The 24,855-nt window shown below is 40.5% G+C and overlaps 1 protein-coding gene across 2 annotated transcripts in view; it reads right to left on the minus strand.

Moving 5' to 3' along the window:
- The window catches only part of ghrhrb (growth hormone releasing hormone receptor b), a 50,848-nt gene that overhangs the window by 11,665 nt on the left and 14,328 nt on the right, over positions 1-24,855 (minus strand). The window contains exons 3-11 of one of the 2 annotated variants that reach the window (XM_077198627.1): positions 22,381-22,488; positions 11,096-11,196; positions 8,972-9,069; positions 8,715-8,847; positions 7,952-8,105; positions 6,423-6,483; positions 6,063-6,132; positions 4,052-4,143; positions 3,639-3,768 (exon numbers count right to left, since the gene is read on the minus strand). In XM_077198627.1, the coding sequence (XP_077054742.1) occupies positions 3,639-3,768; positions 4,052-4,143; positions 6,063-6,132; positions 6,423-6,483; positions 7,952-8,105; positions 8,715-8,847; positions 8,972-9,069; positions 11,096-11,196; positions 22,381-22,488 (947 nt within the window). The remainder of the gene's footprint in view (positions 1-3,638; positions 3,769-4,051; positions 4,144-6,062; positions 6,133-6,422; positions 6,484-7,951; positions 8,106-8,714; positions 8,848-8,971; positions 9,070-11,095; positions 11,197-22,380; positions 22,489-24,855) is intronic. The other variant, XM_077198628.1, reaches the window with a different exon arrangement.

Here is a 24,855-nt window from a genome sequence, read left to right on the forward strand (position 1 = left end):
CTCTCCACTCCGCTCCGCAGAGAATAGGTAGCAGGTCTATTTTCACGCTTGCCGTGTCAAGCAGCACAGAGTACATCATACCAGGCAGGAAGTCAGACACAGAACGACATAGAGGATCCGGTTGATTTTCAATTAAAAAACACCCTGTGGAGACCAACGCTCCGCTGCTGAAACGCGTCTGAGAACTCACAGAAAGCAATAGCATTAAAAGGATATTCGTCGCCTGATGGCGTAGCAGGCACGGAAGGCTGAAGGCGGCAAAGACGGCCGGCTTCCTCAGGCTCTTTCCTCTGCGTGCTGGTCGCTGGTTTCAACGGTGGCGGCTTCTCTTGAGTCCAGCGATGTGGAGAGCTTCGCTGAAGACGATGAAATCAGTGACGCAGCCTCCGAGCCTGACTTTTATACACTAAGTCACCCCCATTTTGGCGGGCTATGACGAGTAGAGGGCGCGAAGTCACGCGCGAGGCTCAGTGGTAGGCTGCAGCAGTTGCCGCAGGGCAGCCAATGAGCACGCAAGATGGCCTTCTCTAGGTCTGCTGGCTGCTGCACTACGTTGACAATAAATGCAAAATTAAGGATAATTTTTGGTTTCAACATCTCGAGAAAAGATGACTTTACCCGTAGCGTAAGCTAACTTACGTAATACGAGAGAACCACTCGTAAGAGAACTCCTCTTATCTTACCTTACTTACTTTATTAAATAATATTAACAACAACAATCATGATGACTTTATTTTGTAATTATATATACACCTCCGTGCCTCCGTGCCAGCTTTGTAGTTTCATTGATTGAATTTGTAACTTTCACGCTCACAGATGACATGGTCGTTGAGCGCCCTCAGACGACCGTTATTAGATACGAATGAATACGCTTCCTACAGATGATTAACGGATATTTTTCAAATCATCCACCCGATTATCATCTCTCCCTTTTAGGGATGGGACGAAATATCGTTTGACAAAATATCGCGATACAAAACGTGACGAAACGCATCAAGGTCGAAAAAAATGGATCGCGAAATAAAGATAGATGGCACTGCTGCATGATTTGCGTAGTATATAAATAATTTTGTGTATTATATGTGTGTGTGTGTGTGTGTGTGTGTGTGTGTGTGTGTGTGTGTGTGTGTGTGTGTGTGTGTGTGTGTGTGTGTGTGTGTATGGGGCAACCATACAGTCTATGGTGGCAGGCTGGCAGCACCATCTGCTGATAAAGCAGGGTAAAACTAAATGAAAAAAAAAATTATATCCGGGGAACAGTGCGGTACGTCATCACGTCAAGACAGCGCATGTTGCAACAACAACACTGCAGTCTACAGCGAGCTAACAAATATTAGCATTAACTGCCTTGCCCCCAAACAGAGAGAGGGAGGGAGTGTGAGAGAGGGAGGGAGTGAAGGATTGAAAGACAGAAATGTTTGAGCTGCTTTTATTTTTTCAGACCAGTGATATAGATTAAAGAACCACTAGGGCCAGTTCTTCAACATCAGGGGCAGCAGCAGAGCAGGCCAGGGTCATGGTTGAGGCAGCACAGGGAGCAGAGCAGAGCCAGGAAGAGCCAGTGGAAGGAGAAAGGCATATGCAGGACGTGACACAGCCTCCCCCACCAAAAAAGACAGCGTTAGAAGATCTCCTTGGGAGCTCCTACACTACTGTTGTTGAGACAGTGCAGTCCAGCAGAGGGATTGAAATGGAGATACTCTCCTACAGAAATGGGATTCCTATCCCACTCAACAGTAGTCCAATTGAGTGGTGGAAAGTTAATGCATATGCTTACCCCATACTTGCCCCCCTTGCCAAAGCCTACCTTTGCATTCCTGCTACATCAGTGCCCAGTGAGCGTCTCTTTTCCACAGCAGGAGACATTGTGTCTGCTCAAAGATCCCTGATTACACCAGAACATGTTGATATGTTAGTTTTTTTTGAAGAAGAACCAGTCCTGGGATAACAACCTAGGATTAGAGCAGCACTAAGGGAGTGTTCTTGTTTGTGTTTGGCCAGTTAGGCCTTGTGTTTCCCTGTGTGCAGCTGAAACAAAAATAAATAAGTTGTTGTTATACAGTAATATTTTTTTCTTTTTTTTCCTTTTTTGATATCGTGTCGTGACGTATCGTATCATGACACTGGCATATCGAGGTGCATCGTATCGTGAGTTTAAGTGTATCGTCCCATCCCTACTCCCTTTACAGTTTGACAGGTTAACAACAATGCCACAAATTATCAAAACACCTAGCTGTTAGTAAAACACATTTAATTGTGTTAATGCCTAAATAATATATTTTAATAAAAAAATGATATACAGGTCTATATAATTCACCTAATAAATTTAATTTAATTGTAAAATTCCTCTGTATAATATTGTCTCAATATTTTAATATGTTCTATTCAAGTAATGATTAATAAAAAAAATTAAAAATAAAACTAGCAAGAAATGAATGTTAAAGCAGGAATAAGAAAGCTGTAAAGTAATCTCTGGTTTAAACTTGCTCGCTCCGCACTTTCATGTGCGCTCAGTTCTCTCTGCATTGGATTGTGGGAAATAGTGCTTCAGCAAGTGTACATCGGATGTACACTCAAATTCAGAGAGGATTGTGGGTAAAAGTAGTGAATGAATGTAGGGAATGATGTCGTTCACTCAGAATTTGGACACTACAACAAAATGGCCGACACCCGATATAGTGCACTATAAAGTCGATAGGGAGCGGTTTCAGACACAGCTTGTGTGAGGTATGCGGCCGACAAATGCAACCTCTTGAAAAGACGCCGCCTTCGAGTGAGTCACAGCTAAAGTCAAAATCCTACATCACACTGGTTCCCAACCCAAGTCCGGAGGACCCCCAGCACTGCACAATTTAAATGTCTCCATAATCAAAGACACCTGATTCAACTTATCAGCTTGTTGGTAAAGACCTCAGATGGATGTGTCAGACAAGAGAGACATCCACAATGTGCAGTGTTGGGGGTCCTCCATGACCGGGGTTGGAAACCTCTGCTTTATTGAACCGTTTCAGACACTGTGAGAAAATGTAAGTGTTTTTTGACCTTTGGTGCATGTAAACCAATAGACCTCCAAAACAAAATTAGGAACCTTTAAAAATAGCATTATAGGTGCACTTGAATATACAAATAACGTATATAATGTAACCACATCATATTGTACATCAGACAATTCTACAATTGATGAGTATTAGTTAGGGTGGCCAGAAGTCCTTTTTTTCTTGGTACAATCCTGTATTTCAGTCCTGTCCTGACTTATGAAACAAATCATGTTTTCTCAAATATTTCTTTCCTTAATTGTCTTTGCTAGGTGATCATAAAAGTGAATAGTAGTTTTCTGTCACTCGACAATAGCCTAACGTGATTGGATGGATGGCAATTTTGTTCTCCGAAATATACTATGACGAGATTGGAAAGGCAGCCAATCTCGTCATAGTATATTTTGGATGCTAGTTAGTGAAGGCAGGATATTAGAGCATGGAAAAGATCAAGTCAGACGCGAAGACACAAAGAAGTGTGTGTGTAAATTTAATGAGGATCTAAAAAAATACTGACCATGCCGTCCTGTATTTCACCATGATAAATCTGGTCACCCTAGCATTAGTATTCTGTGAATTTTACATATGGTTGATTGTACACACCTGAAACGGGCCCAGGCCAAGCTCAAGAAAGTGGCGAGCATTTTCTCCAGTGTTCTCTGGCAGGAAGGCAAATACCATGTAGTGCATGCCAAACAGAGGAATCAGGAAAAGAGTAGACTTGGCCAGTCTCCTACAAGAATACATAAAGATCAGCATTATTTCTGATTAATAACCAAAAATTACACTACGTTTTGGAGGGGAATTTATCATGAGAGAGTAATGAGCAACTGTGATGGCTGTAAATAAAAGCAGCCTGAAAACAGCCTACTTTGATACTTGCATCTTGTGAATTTCAACAAGACATTAACACACTACTTCAGTAGCATGTGTGCAGCTGATCCACAAGTATTGTACAATTATCTGTGAATCAAACATTGACACATCTTTGCTTTGAGTGTGCATTTCAGGCCTACATGAAGTGGTTGGTATCATTGCCACCCATTCCTCGAGACTTAAGCTTCTGGACAAGTATCCGGATCACATTTATGAAGATGAAGAAATTGATCTAGATAAAAAAAGGAAGAATGCATCTCTGTTTAAAAGATAAAGGACAAAGCTCATATACTGTACACATCAACAGACTGCGTGTTCAAATAGATACTTGTATCCAAAAAGAAACAATCATGATGACTAGTGCAAAGAAAACGTGTAAGTGTCATTTTGATATGCTATGTAATTGTATTGTAGTGCACAATAATGGCACATGAAAAATACATTAGTAATACAGGTCCTTCTAAAAAAATTAGCATATTGTGATTAAGTTCATTATTTTCCATAATGTAATGATAAAAATTAAACTTTCATATATTTTAGATTCATTGCACACCAACTGAAATATTTCAGGTCTTTTATTGTTTTAATACTGATGATTTTGGCATACAGCTCATGAAAACCCAAAATTCATCTAAAAAAATTAGCATATTTCATCCGACCAATAAAATAAGTGTTTTTAATACAAAAAGTCAACCTTCAAATAATTATGTTCAGTTATGCACTCAATACTTGGTCGGGAATCCTTTTGCAGAAATGACTGCTTCAATGCGGCGTGGCATGGAGGCAATCAGCCTGTGGCACTGCTGAGGTGTTATGGAGGCCCAGGATGCTTCGATAGCGGTCTTAAGCTCATCCAGAGTGTTGGGTCTTGCGTCTCTCAACTTTCTCTTCACAATATCCCACAGATTATCTATGGGGTTCAGGTCAGGAGAGTTGGCAGGCCAATTGAGCACAGTAATACCATGGTCAGTAAACCATTTACCAGTGGTTTTGGCACTGAGAACAGGTGCCAGGTCGTGCTGAAAAATGAAATCTTCATCTCCATAAAGCTTTTCAGCAGATGGAAGCATGAAGTGCTCCAAAATCTCCTGATAGCTAGCTGCATTGACCCTGCCCTTGATAAAACACAGTGGACCAACACCAGCAGCTGACATGGCACCCCAGACCATCACTGACTGTGAGTACTTGACACTGGACTTCAGGCATTTTGGCATTTCCTTCTCCCCAGTGTTCCTCCAGACTCTGGCACCTTGATTTCCGAGTGACATGCAAAATTTGCTTTCATCCGAAAAAAGTACTTTGGACCACTGAGCAACAGTCCACTGCTGCTTCTCTGTAGCCAAGGTCAGGCGCTTCTGCCGCTGTTTCTGGTTCAAAAGTGGCTTGACCTGGGGAATGTAGCCCATTTCCTGCACACGCCTGTGCACGGTGGCTCTGGATGTTTCTACTCCAGACTCAGTCCACTGCTTCCGCAGGTCCCCCAAGGTCTGGAATCTGTCCTTCTCCACAATCTTCCTCAGGGTCCGGTCACCTCTTCTCGTTGTGCAGTGTTTTTTGCCACACTTTCTCCTTCCCACAGACTTCCCACTGAGGTGCCTTGATACAGCACTCTGGGAACAGCCTATTTGTTCAGAAATTTCTTTGTGTCTTACCCTCTTGCTTGAGGGTGTAAATGATGGCCTTCTGGACAGCAGTCAGGTCGGCAGTCTTACCCATGATTGCGGTTTTGAGTAAGGAAACAGGCTGGGAGTTTTTAAAAGCCTCAGGAATCTTTTTTCAGGTGTTTAAAGTTAATTAGTTGATTCAGATGATTAGGTTAATAGCTCGTTTAGAGACCCTTTTCATGATATGCTAATTTTCTGAGATAGGAATTTGGGGTTTTAGGAATAGGAATAAAAGACCTGAAATATTTCAGTTGGTGTGCAATGAATCTAAAATATATGAAAGTTTAATTTTTATCATTACATTATGGAAAATAATGAACTTTATCACAATATGCTAATTTTTTGAGAAGGACCCTGTATTTTGAAAAATACCATTGCAACCAACAGCTTCCACTGTATTCCAGATGTGGCCTTTATATATATATAAAAATGTATATATTTATATATATATAAAATCAAATAAGCTGTGTTTTTCTGTGAATCATACCAGGAGAGATACTGTGATTGGTCCTTTGATAATCCACCAAAAGTAAGCAACATCTGTGTCATCCCAGCACCTGCAATGATTATATGAGTACACCTGTATAGAATCTGCACTTTCGCAATAAGCGCAGAAATGTATGCAGCGCAACAATATATAGTACTACTGTGGCGAGCAGGACGAGGTGGAGGGCCGTGGGAGGACGGCGTGAGGCCGGTGGCGTGATTACTGATGAGTGACACCTGTCCTCCCACGACCCTCAACCTCGTCCTGCACGCCACAACTACAAATCAAATGAAGAAGCAAATCAAATCAGAGGAGAAACGTAAAGTTTGTCTATACGAGCTTAGATCAATCTGGACTTACCCTCTGTTATCAAAAAAATTCCTTGCTAGAACCCAGATGGTCAGTATTAGTGTTGGTAGACCTACAGGATACAGACAGAAGAAATCAATAAACAAAATATCATCAAATTGTAAAACATGTTTGTTACTCTGCTAAAATGTTACCAAGAATATGTTTGATATCTTATGTAAGTGCAATAATTTTGTGTATATCCATATATATCGAAAAGTAGGTCTTTTTTCCATCTGATGCCTACAGGTGTCACCAATGGAACATAATACACAAGGCCACACTATCATGCAACTAGACTACAATTCCTTGAGAAATAAATATTATATAATAATATACACTTTTGGTCAAAAGTTTAGAATCACTACGTGTTTTTTATGTTTTTGAAAGAAGAAGCTTAAGCTCACCATGTCAGGATTATGTCTCATTTTATGTGTTTGCTTGACTTGTAGTTGGTTTTTTAACTGTTTCTAGATAAGTTTCCTTTGTGTTCATTAGTTATTAGTCATTAGTTACTGATGGGTTAGTTTGAGTTTTCACCTGATGTTCATTTAGTTCATTGGTTTGCTTCACTGCATTTAAGCTCTGTTCATTTCTACCTTTGCAAAAAAAAAATATACAGAAACTTATCTCGTGATAGTTTTCTCGTGTGCAAGGCGGTAGTTTCTCGTGAGCACACGCGATAGTTTCTCGCAAGCACGTGATAATTTCTCGTGAGCATGAGATACGTTTCTCGTGATCAAGTGAAAGTCTGTATTTTTTTATTTTTGCAAAGGTCCCTTTAGGGGCTCCGTAAATTTCAGTTCTTGGTCTGTTTTCATTAATTTGACCTTAGTTGATTCTGTTCCTGCCTAGTGTTTTTTTTTAGTTCTTGTGTAAATAAAGTCTAGTTGCTGCATTTAGATCCTTTTCACTCATCTTTATTTTTTAACAAGCTGTGACAGTGACACACTAAGGCTTTATTTATTTAATTAAAATACAATAAAAACAGTGATTTGTGAAATATTAATACAATTTAAAATAACTTTTCTATTTTAATGTATTCATAACACTTGTTTGCTCCCTGCTGTGTGTTCATGTGTCTTGAAGGAAGCGAGGCTTTTGAGATGCTCTGAAGGAAGGGTGGGATCTTATACTTTCAAAACTAGCTTGCTATTGCTAGCCTCTCCAAAAATTGCCTAACCTACCTGTGATGAATTGAATGCTTATAAGTTTTGCGTTTGAGACAAAAGAGATTGCGTAATATAGAGCTGGGAATGTTGGTAAATGTTCGGGGGTGCGCGTTTACGTAGATAAACGAAGATTACGTAGATTACTCAGAAAATACAGAGTAAGTTGTGGCTAAAAGACAGAAATGCTCACGTGTATTATTTTGAATAGATGCATCACACTACTGTTAATAAAAGTTTTTTTTTTTTTTTTTTTTTTAAATCTTACCCAAAACTTGTAATTGTTCCAAACTTTTGACCAGTAGTGTAGTAATATTTAATCATACTACATAACAATATTTTCTCAAGTCTGCTATAGTACCCACTACTTACCCCAGCCAATAAGAATGTACCACCAGAAATATTTCTTCTGTGAGACAAAGGTTAGAGCTAGAAGAGTCTGTAGATACATCCCCTCTACCAGCAGCCAAAAATAGTTAGCCAGGATACTGAACTGGAAGAAAGCCACCGCTGACTTGCAAGAGGTCTGAAGAGGAAGACAGTATTAGAGAGTGTTCCGTCAAGAGTTATGTATATTCTTAGAATTCATATCTTTCCACTGAAGATACAAGACTAGAAATTTGCCCCTGCATTGCAAATTAAAGTATGAAACTACTGCAGTGCTAAGACATTTCAGCATAGCATAATGTTAGAGATGAGAATTAGGTAGTGCTAATAAGAAACAGCACAAATATCATCGCAGAGGAGGGGGGAGGAAGAGTGTTAGCTATGAATAAGTGTTTTTTATACTTCAAAGAATGTGTTTCAGTTCTAGCGGAGGCAGATCTTGAAAAGTGTACCTTAAAGGCACTTATGAGTTGGCTGATACTGACAGGGGCGAAAAAATGGATGCCAATATGTGAAGTTAGTGTCACTATGCTGACAGAAACTGGTGTAAAGCTTTGAAAGTTCTCTACTGTTCCAGATGAATGCTGCAGCATCATGCATTGTGACCTAATATGTTCACTGACCGCAACGCTGATGAGGAACATGAGCATTGACATGTTGAACAGCATACATTAGCTCATTATTTTGAATGATGTGTATAAAACAAAACAAAATTCTGCATGAGCCTGTGACATTTGGCGAGACTCACTGTTGACAACTCGCAGTGGTCCAGATTCTCGTCGGCAAAGAGAACTGCATCTTTGATGAAGATTGCACTGGCTCGCAGGATGAAGGACGTGAACAGATTGATGTGAATGTAGTTTCTGGTGCAGTGGAACTTCCTGTTTTGAGCGAAGTAAAATTGGTTCACAGATTATTCAACAAATTGTCACAAAACTCTCACAGATTAAAATGTCTACTGATCTTTGTGAGGTTGCATGAGCTTAGTGAGGATTCTTGCAGTACCTGAAGGCCGTAAACACAAAGATGGCAGAGATGAGGGAAATCAGAGAGGTAGCGTAGCCCGCAGTGTACACCTGCCTGAAAGTGGAGTAATATGTGGTCTGGAATGGAGGGGGGAAATAAAACATAAAAAGACAATTATACAATTATACTTTTCAATTCGATTGGTGCACTTCAACCTTTTTGTTTCACATTTCTGTTGTTATTGGGCCTTATTCTTGACACACATGTAGAACAACTTTCTGTGTAGATTGTTCATAAATCTATTGTTACATGCACTCTCCAACTGTACTAAATGTGACAATTTGATCATTTAATTTGAATAATTCTAAACATTTCATGAATCATGGAGGGTATGGACTGGATGGAGAAAAGAACAAAAGAGTCTCACTATAAGGTCTGAAAAATGGATGTTATAATATATGTTATATTCAACCAAATGACAGTTGAGTGCAGTAAAAAGCATTAAAAATTAATGATAAAATAATTAAATTTCTTCATTCAGTTGTTTGTTATTAATGCCACAACCTCAATGCAGCTGCCAAGCAAATATAAAGTCATGTTAAAAAAAAAAAAATATATATATATATATATATATATATATAAAGTCAAATTCTTTATTATTTTAAATTATTTAAACATGTTCATGGAAAAATGGAAACTTATGAATAAATGTAATGCTCTATCAGAGGCCATGTTTATTTTTGCTACCAACCTGTGAACTTCACACAGAGGATTGAGGGATATCGTAGGCAGAAAAGGCCCAAAGAACATTCCCGTAACTTTGGCTCGTTAACTTTGGTAACGTTCTGGCAAGGTTCTCTCAAAGTTACGAGCAAACATTCTTCCAGTAACATTAATAAAACCTTCGTTCAGAATTATCTGGTCTTATATAGTCTAATGTTATCAAAACGTTTATTCTTTATTCACAGAACTTTTTTATTTTCTTTTAAGTTTTAGTTTGATGTGCATCTAAAGTTTCAGAACATTCAGAGAACATTCAATAGTAACGTTCCTATAATGTTTGCAAAATAATAGACTTTTTTTTTTTTACATTTAAAAAAACTGGATGTTTTTAAGGTTAAGTAAATACTGTAAATAAATACTGTAATACAGCTAAATGTTCTTAGAACATAATTTTGTCAGCTGTGGGAATGCAAGCAATGCTGTCTTCAAAATTCAAAAACAGATAAAGGCATCTTAACCGACAGGATGATATGCAAACATTCCTACCTCTGCATCTTAGATGTTTTAGTCTTGAGACAAAGCCAACATTAAAAGCAGGTCAGCTTGTTCTGGGATTACAGCATATGCAACTAACTATACTTCATGTGCATCTATGACCACATTGCTACTTCCCCTGATGCAGACACAACTGAAAGTCATTATGAGTTATTATAGAAATTTAGCACTCATGAGAGAGAGAGTATAATGTTCTTGTCTGGCTGATTCAACTACTGTTAATTGGTTTGAAAAAAATAGATGAGTGTTCCTGTTGTGAACAAAGTATTGTCTCTATTCTCATTACCATTTCACCTTGGTCTTCTGGCACAAAAAAAAAGATTATACAAAGAAATTGTCGGGCAGAAGAGAAAATATTTATGCTTTGAGGTGAGTAAATAATTTTTAATTCGCTCCCATCAACTATTAAAAAAACCAAAGTGATCTTTCAAGTTCTTAACCCCAGAGTAAGAAAAGTGAGAGATGTTTTCGAAAAAGTGGTAAAGAGCTCAACATGTGTGGCACGAGGTGAGCGGGTGTTTTCAATTCACTTTAGACAATGTTTTAAAAGCTAAGAAACTCTCAACATTATGCAAATACAAGGCGAAAAATCCAGGTCAGAATCTTGGAAACGTAACAACGCCCCTGCTTCCTTCTGTGCCAGTGAACACAAACTGAAATTAGGGTAAAAATAACTACATACTGTATATGAGGCTCCATCTAATTTTTCACATTTTGGAAAAAGATCACAGCATTTGTGTTTTATTTCTACCACAAAAAAAGAGAGAGAAGTACAAATACAAATACAGAATGGTTATGGGGAAGATTCTTTGAGGATGTCTAACACTTAAAAATAAAAGTTGGTATAGAAATAATTGTCACTCAGAAATTGATAGTAGTTTTCACCTCAGTTTCCGATTCCACATCCTCCACGATCACACAAGCATTCACATAGGATGGGTAGATTTCCGTCCAGCCATTCTTGGTGCAATTCCTAAGTATGAAACCTGCATTAAAATAATGTTAAACATAATTATCAGCTTGCAACATTGCATAGGCAACATCTTGATACATCATTTGGCAAAAAGAAACTGATAAAACTCCAAACACCAACAGCTGCTCATTACATTGCCAGTGTTAGACAGATACACCTAGTACTTTTCTGTGGAATTATTCATAAAAACAAAACAGATTTCAGATTCATTTGTCCAAGATTTTTTCCTCACTATGAAATGTTATATGAAACTACTGTATAAACTCAAATAACATTAAATTCCAGGATGACACTGCCTCTGCTACAGTAATCCACATGTCCTTCCTCTCTGTAGCATTTGACAATAAAGGGATTATGTTTTTATTAGTCTGCTTATACCTTTTGGTGTATTTCATGATATGTAGATGTGTGGATTTAGAGCTCAGATAGATATATCAAACCATTCAGCATTATACAAAATTATTTTACCAGCTTGCTCCAGCATGGGGTTTACTGTATGTCATATAGGTCACAGTAAAACAAGACTGTCTGACTGAATATCATCTCTGAAAAACAGCACTCTCTTTGACCAAAGCACTTAAACCCGAATTGGTTAGGGAGCACTAGAATTTATTTGCTCACAAAAACAAATAGGGTTCAATGGTTCAATGCAAGCAGTTAATCAAAGACCTCTTTCTCTTGAGAACCTTGTGATTGCACATTACAGCTTCTGGGTTCTAAAGCCCACTCAAACCCTAATACACTGTGTGCTGAGGGAGTTAATCATGTGCTCCAAAGACAAATGCCCTCTTCTGTTATATCATTTTTCGGTAGAAGATGGTCAATTTGAGCAAAATGGTCCATTTGAGCATTGAGCATTACTGAGAATCAGATGTTCCCTCTCTGATTGCAAAATAAACTAGCACGAGGAGTTCTTTTGGACTTTTGATTGGATTATCAACCAGTGTTCACAGTAATAAAACAGAAGTTAGTAGTGAGAAAACCTGCCACTAGGAGACACATACTGTAAAAACCTGGTCAACCATATAAATATGATTCCATTGAGTCCGTGTGAACAACGAGGTTATGTCATTGTTTAAGTTGTAGAAATGCCAGTCATCCATGATTCATTTATTCAGTGAGCGCAGTGTCCAAAGAGATGTTACTGAGAGAAGTGAAATAAAGTATTAGGCTGGTCATGCAATCTCAACTAATCAGCAAACATGAGGTGATTAATAACTTGTGAGCATAAAGGATTTTCAACATTTTTCAAAATTGCTATCTATTTCTTTGAAAATAAGACTTTTTAATGAGTGAGCAATATATATATATATATATATATATATATATATATATATATAGAGAGAGAGAGAGAGAGAGAGAGAGAGAGAGAGAGAGAGAGAGAGAGAGAATTTGCATTTATTTATTTTGTGAACTATGCTTTCAAAAGATCCTAAATTAAGGATATGACACTAATAAGACATGGACCAACCGCCCTGTAAGACATTTCTCTCATTTTGAAGAAATACACACTTCTAAACTATCTGTCATATAAGCATTCATGAGAAGGACATTGTGACATGACGTAAGCGCGTTGAAAAGTTTGTGCAAGAAGAAACGCAGAGGACCACCACTTCTCAAGAGAACTTCCAACATCCCTCTCATGAACGCTTTCTTACACACAGCTATCGTTACCCTTCAGAAGACATTGATTCATCCACTGGGGTTGTATGGATTACTGTCACAATAGCTGTGTGTGGTTTTTCAAACATCAACCGACATTAAACCGTTTAACATTCAATGGCATTATATAGACTCACAGATAAAACCTTTGTTTGTATTTATCTGAAGAACGAAAATCATATACACCACAGATGGCATGAGGGTGAGTAAAAGATGAATTTATTTTTTTTGGGGTGAACTGTCCCTTTAAAAATGTTTGCAAGAAAAAAAAGAAAAGTTTCAAGAGAATTGATAGAAAAGATAGAAAATGAATAAAATAGCCTACAAATAAGCTCATATATCTTTATGCATTTACATGATGTACTGTACTTCATTTAGACTAAGCCTCAGTTAACTCTGTAAGACTTGACATTACAGCTAACCTTCGGTCTCCTCACCTACACTTATCTCGGCCATTCTGAAGGCCTGCTAAGTGGGTGGTTCAGTGCTAGCTTGCCAGTGGGATTTATTTCCACCCGCTGTTTCTAGCATTACCATAAAACAGAGTTCATGATGTGCTTGCAAGTATCTCTCCCAGAAGCCACAGTGGGGGGAAGACGAGAGTAGTGAGGACCTGACCGCTGCTGCTTTCTGTGGTGGAGATGTCAGGCACTGGCCTAGGGGGACTGAAGAGATTGAACAACCAGCGCTAACAGCCCCTGCTTTTATGCCTGCTTTAACCCTCTTTGATTTTTAATATTTTTATTATTTCCTTGGCACATTTTCAGCAAGATTTGGAGCAGAGCAATGTAGATATCTTCAGGTCCATTGTGTACTTATGTATTCAGAGGTGTGTGGGGGGATGGAAAAACAGCATGATGCAGATAGCCGTTGTGTCATGAGTGTGTTGATTTTTCTTAGCCTCCACATTGATTTCTCAAAAGCCCTGGAGTAGTTTTTCTAGGTTTGTGATTTTTAAATGTTTTTCAATGCCAATGTGTGTAACTTTATTTTTCAGTGCACCATAGGAAATGGGAGATACACATTTTTTTTAAAACCGTATGTATTTGTTTTTCCTTATGGTCTGGTTTAAAGAGGTGCACAGAAATGAAAATTCTGGGCTGAAGACCTAAAATTCTTGATGCACTTGGCCGAAAACTAAAACCAAAAATGACTTTTAAAAAATAGTTTTTAATTTCTTATTTTAAATTATTTTTTTCTTGAATAATTGAATTACTATTAGAGTTTTTCATTAAAATCAATCAATTTATTGAATCTGAAAGGACTAAATATAAGTCAATAAAATAAATAACCACACTTGTATTTATCAAAATATTATTCTTAATTTAGTTTTATGCAAAAGAATCAGATTTAACAGATTCATCTTTTGACCAATTATCAAAATAATGTCGAGTCCTACAAAGCTAAGCTAAGAGACCGCACTGTGGTTGCAGCCGTTGCGTGTGCTGACGCGCAAAATACACTGTAACAGACAGAAGGAGATTTACATCACCAAATGGAAAGAAGCGTAAATGGATGGAGAAGCATAGATTCCTGTAAAGCTATGTCTTAGTTGGTGCTTATCTTGGCGAAAGCCGAGTACAAATCAGCATGAAGTTTTAACATCTACTCTCGTGTAATGGAAATCATTATAACCAGAGCATGTGAGCAGACAGGGAAACAGCAGTGAACAAGACTGTAGCGTCATTTTTACCACCATTACCCTGCACGGCTATACCACACCATGTTAGCACAGTGTGGCTATTGCAAACAGAAACAAGTATATTACAGATAAATTTGTTTACAGTTCAAATTCTATTACAGTTGGCACGTTATTTGTGCAGACTTTGTTTTTCCGGGGAGCGTAGCTATACACGAGTGGAGAGTTTGCTTGGGCTGACTGAAAAGAAGTGGCAAGTGGAAGCGGAAGTGGTTACTTGGCCGCTTGCCAAATAACAAAAAATGCTGCGTAAGAGTGAAACCTAAACACTGAACACTGAGAGGTGGGGTGTCATTTATTTTGGCCTTTTTTTCTCTTTCGGCCAAAAACCGAAAATACCATTTTCGGACGATAATTTTCGGCAGCTGAAACTTCGGTGCATCCCTAACCTTATGTTTTTAATTTTAAAGGTAGACTATGCAATGTAATGTTTTTTTAGTTCAAAATTAACAAAACGAAATGTGTTTTTGTCTTACCCTGATTCGCTATGATAACATATTATAAGTGTTTATATTTTAGACCTGTCGGAATGGTTTTCACAGGAAATTGCGTACATACATCACTCGCCCGTGTGTGTCTCATATCCGTAAATAGAGAAAGGTCGTTTCAGCTACTTTGAATAATGCAGAACAGAGGAGATGTCTGCTTGCAAAAAGAGAATGTGACAGAGCTCGTAATAAAATAAGAATCAACATTGGCTTGGCTTTTCTGAGATGACGAGAACTAGGGGATTTTAAATGTTGCAAAAGTGACACAGAGATGGCGTTTCTTTCATTCCACAGGTGAGTAAGGTATTTTATTGAACAGATAAATTGCCATATGTAGCTCTCTAACAGAGTTCATTGTAAAGCATTAACTATTGTAAGGGGTCATTTCATTATGGTTGTTGTAGCTCTGTGCTATAATTTATTTTCAAGGAAGTACAATGTCTAATGGGTAGGCTATATATTGTAGCGTCTGGACCAATCACACACAAATTATTTATTATATTTAATGAATAGTCCGGCAAACTCAGTCTCCCAACTAAGATATGTGGCCAACTTCCCCTGAAACTAACACCACTGGCAGAACTCAGTGTCCGGTTACATTGATAAGAATTTTAATTCCTGAGAGATGTGACTCTTACTTAAATCTTACTGAAAAGGAGATTTAAGCCCTGTTAATCATATATATATATATATATATATATATATATATATATATATATATATATATATATTAGTGGTGGCATAGATTAATTTTTTTAATCTAGATTCATCTCACTGTAATCTTGGAATTAATCTAGATTAATCTAGATTAAAATGGCTCATTTGAATTCTTTCGAAGGCATTCAGAATATGTGTGCTTCTTTGAGAATATCTAGATTAATCTAGGTTAAAATGGCTCATTTGAATTCTTTCGAAGGCATTAAGTATATGTGTGCTTCTCCTCTGCTCATAAGTCTTTGAGAACAGGTTTCTCAAGCCAGGTAGATCTTTACATCTAACTGATAGAGCTGTGCTGACGGGCTTGCCTCGGTTGCACTCAAGCATAGTAGTTAAACATTACATCAGTGCTTGGCCCAGCATCTACTGCATTAGCTAAGGGATGCTTTGCGTTTAGGTGGTACTTGAGACTGTCAGCTGAATGTGTGGAACGCTTTTCAGAGAAGATAAGGTAACTTATTTTAGCACAATTCACACCCAGCGGTAATTCAGGAAAACAAAATCTCCGAATGCTCCACATGAAACTTTGGTCTTCCGACCTTTTTAAAATAGTGTCGATTTATTTTGGTTAATATGTGTGAGGAAGAGAGAGCAAGACAGCGCTTAGTGTGGAGATGGTGAAGTCTTCTTTACACTTTCGCCTGGCTCAGAAGTGAGAGAGTGTGCGCGCGCGACCGGGTCTCTCTCTCTCTCTCTCTCTCTGCTCGTTCTTTCAGTTAAACATGTGCCCTGTCACAAGCGCAGCAGTTCCTCTACATTACTCACTGAATTTAATGCAGGAAAAACCCTGTTTATGCAAACAGGAAATAGCATAATTTGTCTCGTTTAGTAAAATAAAGCCAAGCATTAGATCGCATTTTCCACTCCATGTTTACCTCCTCTGCTCAAATCGCTTTGACATCAAGAATGACGCACAGATGCGTATAGGACGTCACGCTATGGTGCCCGATAAAGGACAAAAGGGAAAGTTGAGTTTGCGGTCTGTATGTTATGGCTGGGACTCGGAGCAGGAGAGACTTAAGCCTGTTTTATGCTTCTGCGTCGAATCGACGGCGTACCCCCGCAGACCCCTCTGCGTCGCCGCGAACCCCTCTGCCGTAGCTCGACGTGCACCTCCAAAAAATTTTAACTACGCGTTGAGGCGACGCAGACCACAAGGGCTGTGATTGGTCAGATGCACCGCGATGCAGCTCAACCTGACGCAGCACCATAAAACGGCCACAACGCCGTAGGAGTGACGGCGTAGCTGTGCAGTTGACGCAGAAGCATAATGAGGCCTTTAGAGCCGGTTTGGAACCGGTTTTCAATTCCCATCCTTTCCCCCTACAGTGCAATTCGGCTAGGTATACATCCGCGCTAAAATATCAAGATGAAAGTCATCATGGCTTGCGTAGTATAGATCCAGCTCAGCACCCAACCCAACATTGAGAATAGATTAACGGCGATATTTTTTTTATCGCCCGATAAGAGTCTCACGTTAACGCAGCACGTTAGCGCCGATAACGGCCCACCACTAATATATATATATATATATACAGTATATCTCAAGCTGACTAGCTGAATGTTACAGTTATATACTATAGCTTCATCGGCTAGTCAGCTTGAGGTTCTTTTACATCTAAACTGGTTATCTCTTAAGCCTAGCAGTGAATGTTTTACGAGCAGTAGGATAACCATATTCTTCCGCAAAGGCGCACAATAACCGAAGCACAACCAAAGCAATGTTCTTCCGCACAATGCATTAACAGAACTGAAATGTAAGGTAGTATAAACTGTTAGCGAGCAATGGCACATATTAGAATGCTAAATGCTAAGTCCTTTAGGAAATCAAAGACATATTCTTTATGTATTCCAGTGTAGTTGAAGCGTGTTCTAAATCCCAGCATAACTGAACACTGAACACTATTAAGTCTCCCACTTTTCTCATTTTCCTCAAAAACACGAAAAACAGTTCCCTTTTGTTCAGTCACTGCGAGTTACGTCAGTGAATGACGAAATGGGTTTCGCTTAGAAGCCTATCACCTTCGAGTTCTACAAAACGTGCCAATGGCAAGGATATGCCATGTGTCTGCGGAATTTGCATAGCGCAACTCCGCCCCTCCGCGTGGGTATAAAAGGAGGGACACTGGCAATCTCGCATTATGTTTTTGCTTCGGAGCCAAGAGCTTCTCTTTACTCCTCTGCAAGCCTGTGTCTGAGATCTTCAGTACTATGAGACGAGCGGCTCTCCAGTGTGTTGGTGCAACGGCACGTTCCAGCGAGATCACATTGCCTGCTGCTGATCTGTGCAGTGATCTGCCAACAGTGTGTGTGCTTCTCCCTGGGCGATTCATCACTCTGCTGAGCTTTCCCTCTCACAAAAAGAGCTTACGCGTGGCACGTCCTTTTAAAGATGTCTCGCCCGTGCACTTCTGGGTGCAGTCGATTTGTTTTGCCATCTGATCTGGCACAATTGCTGCCTTGCTAGTTTGGGCTTTGATCACGCTAATGCAGCGTTTGTGGTTGACTCATGTTCTCATTGCGGGAACAACCCCTCCGCAAGAGGTGACACTTTGGCTGGTGGCCAGGGTGACGTGAGGGTGACTGTGTGGAACAAAGCCCCGACGATTCTTCCTCGGGCCACACCCCCCTCTTACGCACCGCAACCAACGAGCGTTTAGGGTGAGATCGCAAGTCCGTATTCGGGCGCTGCCCGCATTTCATTCAGCACTCCAGATGATGAGACGATGTTGATCGCCACATCACAAGGTGGGCTGGAGTCTTCCGGAGATGAAGACTCGGCTGTGCTGCTGCCTTCGGGTGTGCCAGCATTGCCCGAGTCAGATCCGGAATTGACAGCCATGTTTTTCCAGGCAGCCGCGAGCATCGGGCTGGAATGGAATCCTCCATCCTGTCCCGAGTGCTCGCGGCTGAATGATTGGTTTTTGGGGGCGGCGAGTGTTGACAGCCGTCAGCACCCACCCCCAAAATCCTTTCTTTCTGTAAGTGCACGAGGAAGTCCTGGAAGTCACCATTGTCTTCCCGTGATCCCGTGACTGTTCGGCGGCCTCCTCCGCCTTCTCTCCCCTCGATGGAGCCACTGCTAAAGGGTACACTGGGGTCTCCCCGGTGGAGCGCTCTGTTGCAACGCAGTTGTGTCCTCAGAGCGCTTCTACCTGGCGTAGCGATTCTAAGCACCCCTCCAAACCCTATAGATTTTCATCTACCCTGGTGGCGAAATCTTACAGAGCTGCGGGGGCAAGCTGCCACATTGCTGCATGCTATGGCCATCCTGCAGGTCTACCAGGCCCGGATGCTCATGAACATGCACGAGGGTAGAGCTGATCCGGGGCTCATGGAAGAGCTGCGTGCCGCCACCGACCTCGCTCACTGGGTGATGAAGGTGACCACACGCTCTCTGGGTCAGGTGATGTCCACTGCTGTGGTCCATGAGAGACACCTTTGGCTAAACCTGGCTGATATGAGAGAGGCTGAGTGATCCTGTTTCCTCAACTCTCCTATATCCAAGGCTTGGCTCTGCGGTGGCGCGGTCGAGGACTTCACCCAACAGTTCTCGGCCGCCGAGAAGTGAACTGAGGCCATTAAACATGTTCTGCCTGGGCGGCCAGCTGCTGCCTCCACCCAGCCTCCGGCTCAGATGCCTTAGTCTGCTCGCTGCCGAGGGCACCCTCCTGCGGCCCCTGCCCGGCCCCAGCAGCAGCCTTCACACGGGTCGCGCCATGGAGGTGGCCTCAGGAAGGCGCCCCAGTCTGCTCCAGCCCCGCATCCTGCCAAACGCCAGGCGAAACAGCGCTCCTGACGCAGACTGCTCAGAGATGGGCTGCAAGGTGGTCTACGATCCCGTGGTATTTCACAACTCGCCCGCCATCTCCTCCTATAGAGTCAGAAGCATCTGAGGTCGCTTCGAGCCATCCACATCCTGGGAGAGTTGAACCATGCAGCCGACGAGCTCTCACGGTTTCAGCCACTTCCTGGGGAATGGAGACTCCATCCCCAGTCGGTTCTGCTGATTTGGGGACAATTCAGCGAAGCACAGGTAGATCTGTTTGCCTCCCCAGACTCTTCCCACTGCCGCTTGTTCTATTCCCTGACCAAGGGGACCCTCGATACGGATGCACTAGTGCACAGCTGGCCGCTGGGCCTCCGCAAGTATGCGTTTCCTGTCTTGTGCAAGATCAGGGACGACGAAGATCATGTCCTTTTGGTTGCGCCTCATTGGCCCACCTTGGTTCTCCAAACTGTTGCTCCTCACGACAGCCCCTCCTTGGCCAATTCCTCTGAGGAAGGACCTCCTTTCTCAGAGACGGGGCACACGGCAGGTTTGATTACCCTACCACCTCATGTGGTGGCTACCATCACTTCAGCTAGAGCCTTGTGAGACAAGCCTATGCTCTGAAGTGGAAACATTTCATCACCTGGTGTTCTTCTCGCCGAGAAGATCCCAGAAAATGCCGGATCGGGTCAGTGCTCTCCTTCCTCCAAGAAGGGTGGAACGAAGGCTGTCTCCTTCACCCTGAAGGTTTACGTGGAGTCGAAAACAGTAGGTCAGCAGGACCTGATCGTCAGGTTCCTGAGAGGGGCGAGGAGACTAAATCCCCCTCGATCACCTCTCATACCCTCTTGGGACCTCGCAGTGGGCTTATCTGCCCTGCAGAGAGCTCCTTCGAGACATTGCGATCAGTGGAGCTTAAGTTCCTGTCTATTAAGACAGCGCTCCTGGTCGCTTTGGCCTCCATCAAGAGGGTAGGGGAACTGCAGGCATTTTCAGTTGACGAAGCGTGTCTGGAATTTGGGCCGGCTAACTCTCACGTGATCCTTAGACCCCTGCCTGGATACGTGCTCAAGGTTCCCACCACTCCTTTCAGGGATCAGGTGGTGAACCTGCAAGCGCTGCCCTCGGAGGAGGCAGACCCAGTCTTGGCACTGCTCTGTCCAGTACGCGCCCTCCGTGCTTACGTAGACAGAACGCAGTGTTTCAGTACCTCAGACCAGCTCTTTGTCTGTTATGGTGGGAAGCTGAAGGGAAAGACTCTCTCCAAGCAAAGGTTGTCTCACTGGATAGTGGACGCCATTCTCTTGGCTTACCAGACGCAGGGTCGACCATGCCTCCTTGGTGTGAAGGCACACTCCACCCTGAGCGTGACTTCCTCTTGGGCTCTGGCGCATGGTGCCTTACTAACAGACATCTGCAGAGCTGCAGGCTGGGCGACACCCAACACATTCACGAGATTCTATAATCTCCGGGTAGATACAGTGTCCTCTCATATACTCGCTTCCACTAGCCAGTAAGTAGGACCTGCTCTGTGTCATCGTTTGCTGCACCATTCCACTCCGCGGACTGGATACGTGCGCTATTTCACTCAGATGAGTTCTTCTTAGACCCTGTGTTCATCCTGCACTTTTGATGCCGTAACCAGAGTGCATGCCCGCTTGGCTTCTAAGCGAAACCCCCATTTCGTCATTCACTGACGTAACATCTCCGTTCCCAGCTCAGGGAACGAGGGTTACATACGTAACCGAGACGTTCAGTGGTGGTCGTTATAAATATATTGTCTTCAGACATAAGCCAAAAATGTTACTAAATATATTTTTTTCTGATTTTACAACTTAATTTCACCATAAACAAAAGCTAAATTAACTATAATATGAATGTTTAATTTAGTTTACTTAATATAAAGATAACTTTAAAAAATAAAAGTTTGTTTGTTTCTTTTATTTTTATTTGGAAGTGTTATTTGCTGACTGTTGTTTGTTAAACTGAACAAAACAAGTTTAAACTAGAAAGCCTGAATTTCAATTAGATCATAAATAAATGCGTCTCATTAAAGATGCAACAAAATAAGATTAAAAAAGTTAACTTTATTGTCCTCTGGGTAGCCCTGCCCACCATGAAATCTTATTGACCTAAAATCCCTCTTCTCATACCTTACATTAACCCTCAAATATCTTTAGATTAGTGGTGATTGTGTAACGTTTTATGTTCAGGATGGGAAAAAACTGTCATCTTTTTACTGATTAGGACCTCTGGCATGAAACATAAGTTTTGAATTGTAATGTGTAAAAAATTGGTACCAATTTCCTGTAGACAACACTTAAAGTCCATCATGAGTACAATTTGCTTGCTCACAAGTTGCTAAGACATATTGAGAAATAACTGTAATCTACTCAACCCGTGAAAACAAATACACTCAGTGTCCCTAAGCAACTATTAACAGAGTTTATGATATCCGGATATTCAGAGCTCTAGCTATGAATTTATAGAGCACTCATGATGTTTCTTTGTGTATGTTTGCCTTGTCACTTTTATTGCACTGGGTTGGTGTGTCAGTAAAGAGTGTTTGTCGTGCTTGAGTGCATGCAAGAGACCAACCAAAGGGTATGATCTGGCATGAACCGTGCAAGCTTTTTGGCAGTGGTATGAAAATGACGTAGCGGTCTATTTATTTGTCAGACTTCTTAAGGTACTCATAATAATGCACAGATAAAAAGCTCCAGCGCCATTATTTCAACCAATACATTCAGTCATAAAAATGAGCTTTGTTCATCTAAAAATGTGTTTCTCATTGATATTTGATAACAGCCATAATATAAAATAATAATAAAAAGGCTGCCTGGGATAAGCGTAGCTTACCATGATTGGTTGCAAACAGCTGAGACACTTCGGAACAGGAGACATTGACTACCTGTCCAACTTCTGCTCTGTACCAGCACCAAATATCATCCCAGTTGGTATGACACCCTGAGATGCACAAAAATAAATAAGTATTAAGCAGACACATCAAATATTTGTCAAAAATAGATATTTTTGCCATATGTAGAAACAGATAGATACAAGCTAACATAATTATTTTCAAAGAATGTTTTGCTACCATTCCATTCAGTTATGTGCATGTTTTTTCTGAATATTCTCTGAATGTTCAAAATGTCCAGTTTTTACTTGGTTAATGGTTATACAAACATTAAGAGAACATCCCATTTTATCATTTTGCTAACAGTAAGGGGGTCATGTTGCAGTCACATGAAGATTAAGAAGTGGATCCAATTTGCAGAAGAAGATAATCCAAAAGGTCAAAGTAAATGAAACAGCTAGCGCATCGACAACAACTGACAACTCCAAGAACAAAAAGAGGACACATATATACAGGTAAAAACAAGCAACTAAACAAGACGCAAGTGAACTAAACGGTAACTATCGCAACAAATGAGCACGTAAATCTCAAAACAGAAACTCTGGGGCATTTATACAACAATTTTCAACTGAAACTGAAAACTTTATGCATTTTGGCTGTTCATTTACACGACAACAGTGTTTTTGGGGGGCTGAAAACTTCTGAAAATGGGTTTCAAAGTACAAGTTTTTGAAAACGATACCATTATAGTCTCTGTGTAAACCACAAAAACACAAATTTGTGAAAATGGTGACATCATGCGCATTAGTTGTTGTTAGTTGTGCATTAGAGAGGGGGAGCTAGATTTCACGCTCCACCCATGACTCTGCAGTGAGCAGCCTCTCCATAATTTTTGCTCATTCCCGCAGGTTTCGAGCTTACACTAAAAGTGTGCACACCATTGATCTATATAACTCCATCTATAGAAGCGACCACAGATTATTGTTGTTCAACATTCACTGCACGTTAAAACATCACACTCTTAATTGATATGGACAAACTGAGTATTATTAGAACGATTTAAGACTCCAGCTTCAATAATTGACCACTATTTATGATCAAATTAAGAAATTAATGTCACCGCAACCAAATTTATGTCAGGACTGCAAAAAATGTATCTGTAATTTTGAACACGCATTCATATTCAGTCTTCCATCATATTCATATACTCTTCCAGTTTATTTGTGTTCACATAGCTACGCTGAACAATGTTTATAGGGCTTTTAGTCCAGGAGTGCTCATATCTGGAAATGTTTATATATTTAAACATGGTTACTGCATTGTTTTTTTAGAAGATTAGGTCTCATACCCAGCAGAGGTGTGAAAAGGTTATTGAGTGAGAACAATAGAAACATGAATGGGGCAGTTGTAGGGCTGGGTATCGAGTTCGATACTTTTTAGGTACCTACCGAATTGCCTCGATACTATCGGGTATCTAAAAATGACATGTTGTTCGGTTCCAGATTTCGATACCTAAGGAGTTAACTCGTCAACGTAAGTGCTCAAAAAATACATATGAAATGCACACACACGCAAACACTACACACACACAAGACGCGAGCGTGCACGCACAAACTCTCCACGTACACGCACAAACTCTCCACGCGCATACTTATATGAGACACGAGCACACACACAAACTCGCGCACATACTCAATGACATTAAGCGAGCACACACACACAAACTCTCTGCGCACATATTCATATGAGACGCGAGCACACACATACTACCTTAAAGATATGGAAAAGTCGATCAAAAGTGTGGGTACATTTCTCCAGGCTTGATGCCAACAGCACGCGATGCAGTATTTGCGGTAAAATAATAGCTGCAAAGACCTGTATACCACGACAAATATGATGGGGACCTTGACAGTGCACTGAATAAAGTTGCTCCGTCTTCGACTGGTAAATAAAGAGATACCTTGTTGATCACTCTGACAGTGTTTATATTTCAATAAATAATAACCTACTGAATGTACACTTACTGCCGTTCAAAAATGTGTTGGTTAGTCAGAATTTTTTTTCAGTATGGAAAAGGATGCATTAAAGTTATCAAAGGTGACATTAAAACATGTGTAATGTTACAAAATATTTCGTTTTTAAATAAATGCTGTTCTTTTGAATTTTTTATTCATCAAAGAATCATGAAAAAATGTATCATAGTTTCCAAAATATTAAGCAGCAAACTGTTTTCATATTTCTGAAGGGTCATGTGACACTGAAGTAATGATTTTGAAAATTCAGCTTTGAATTCAAATCATTTCAATAAATTACATTTTGAAATAGATTCAAATAAGATTTTAAATTGTAATAGGCTACTAGTTTACAATAGTACAAGTTTTACTGTATTTTTTATTTAAAAAAAAATTCAGCTTTGGTGAGTATGAGCTCTTTATAAAACATTTTTTGTTCCTTTGCGCTTTTTTTGTTCCTTTTTA

Source organism: Siphateles boraxobius, unplaced genomic scaffold (genome assembly GCF_051911475.1).
Source record: "Siphateles boraxobius isolate OS27281-9 unplaced genomic scaffold, OSU_SipBor_1 41, whole genome shotgun sequence".
Lineage (NCBI taxonomy): Eukaryota > Metazoa > Chordata > Actinopteri > Cypriniformes > Leuciscidae > Siphateles > Siphateles boraxobius.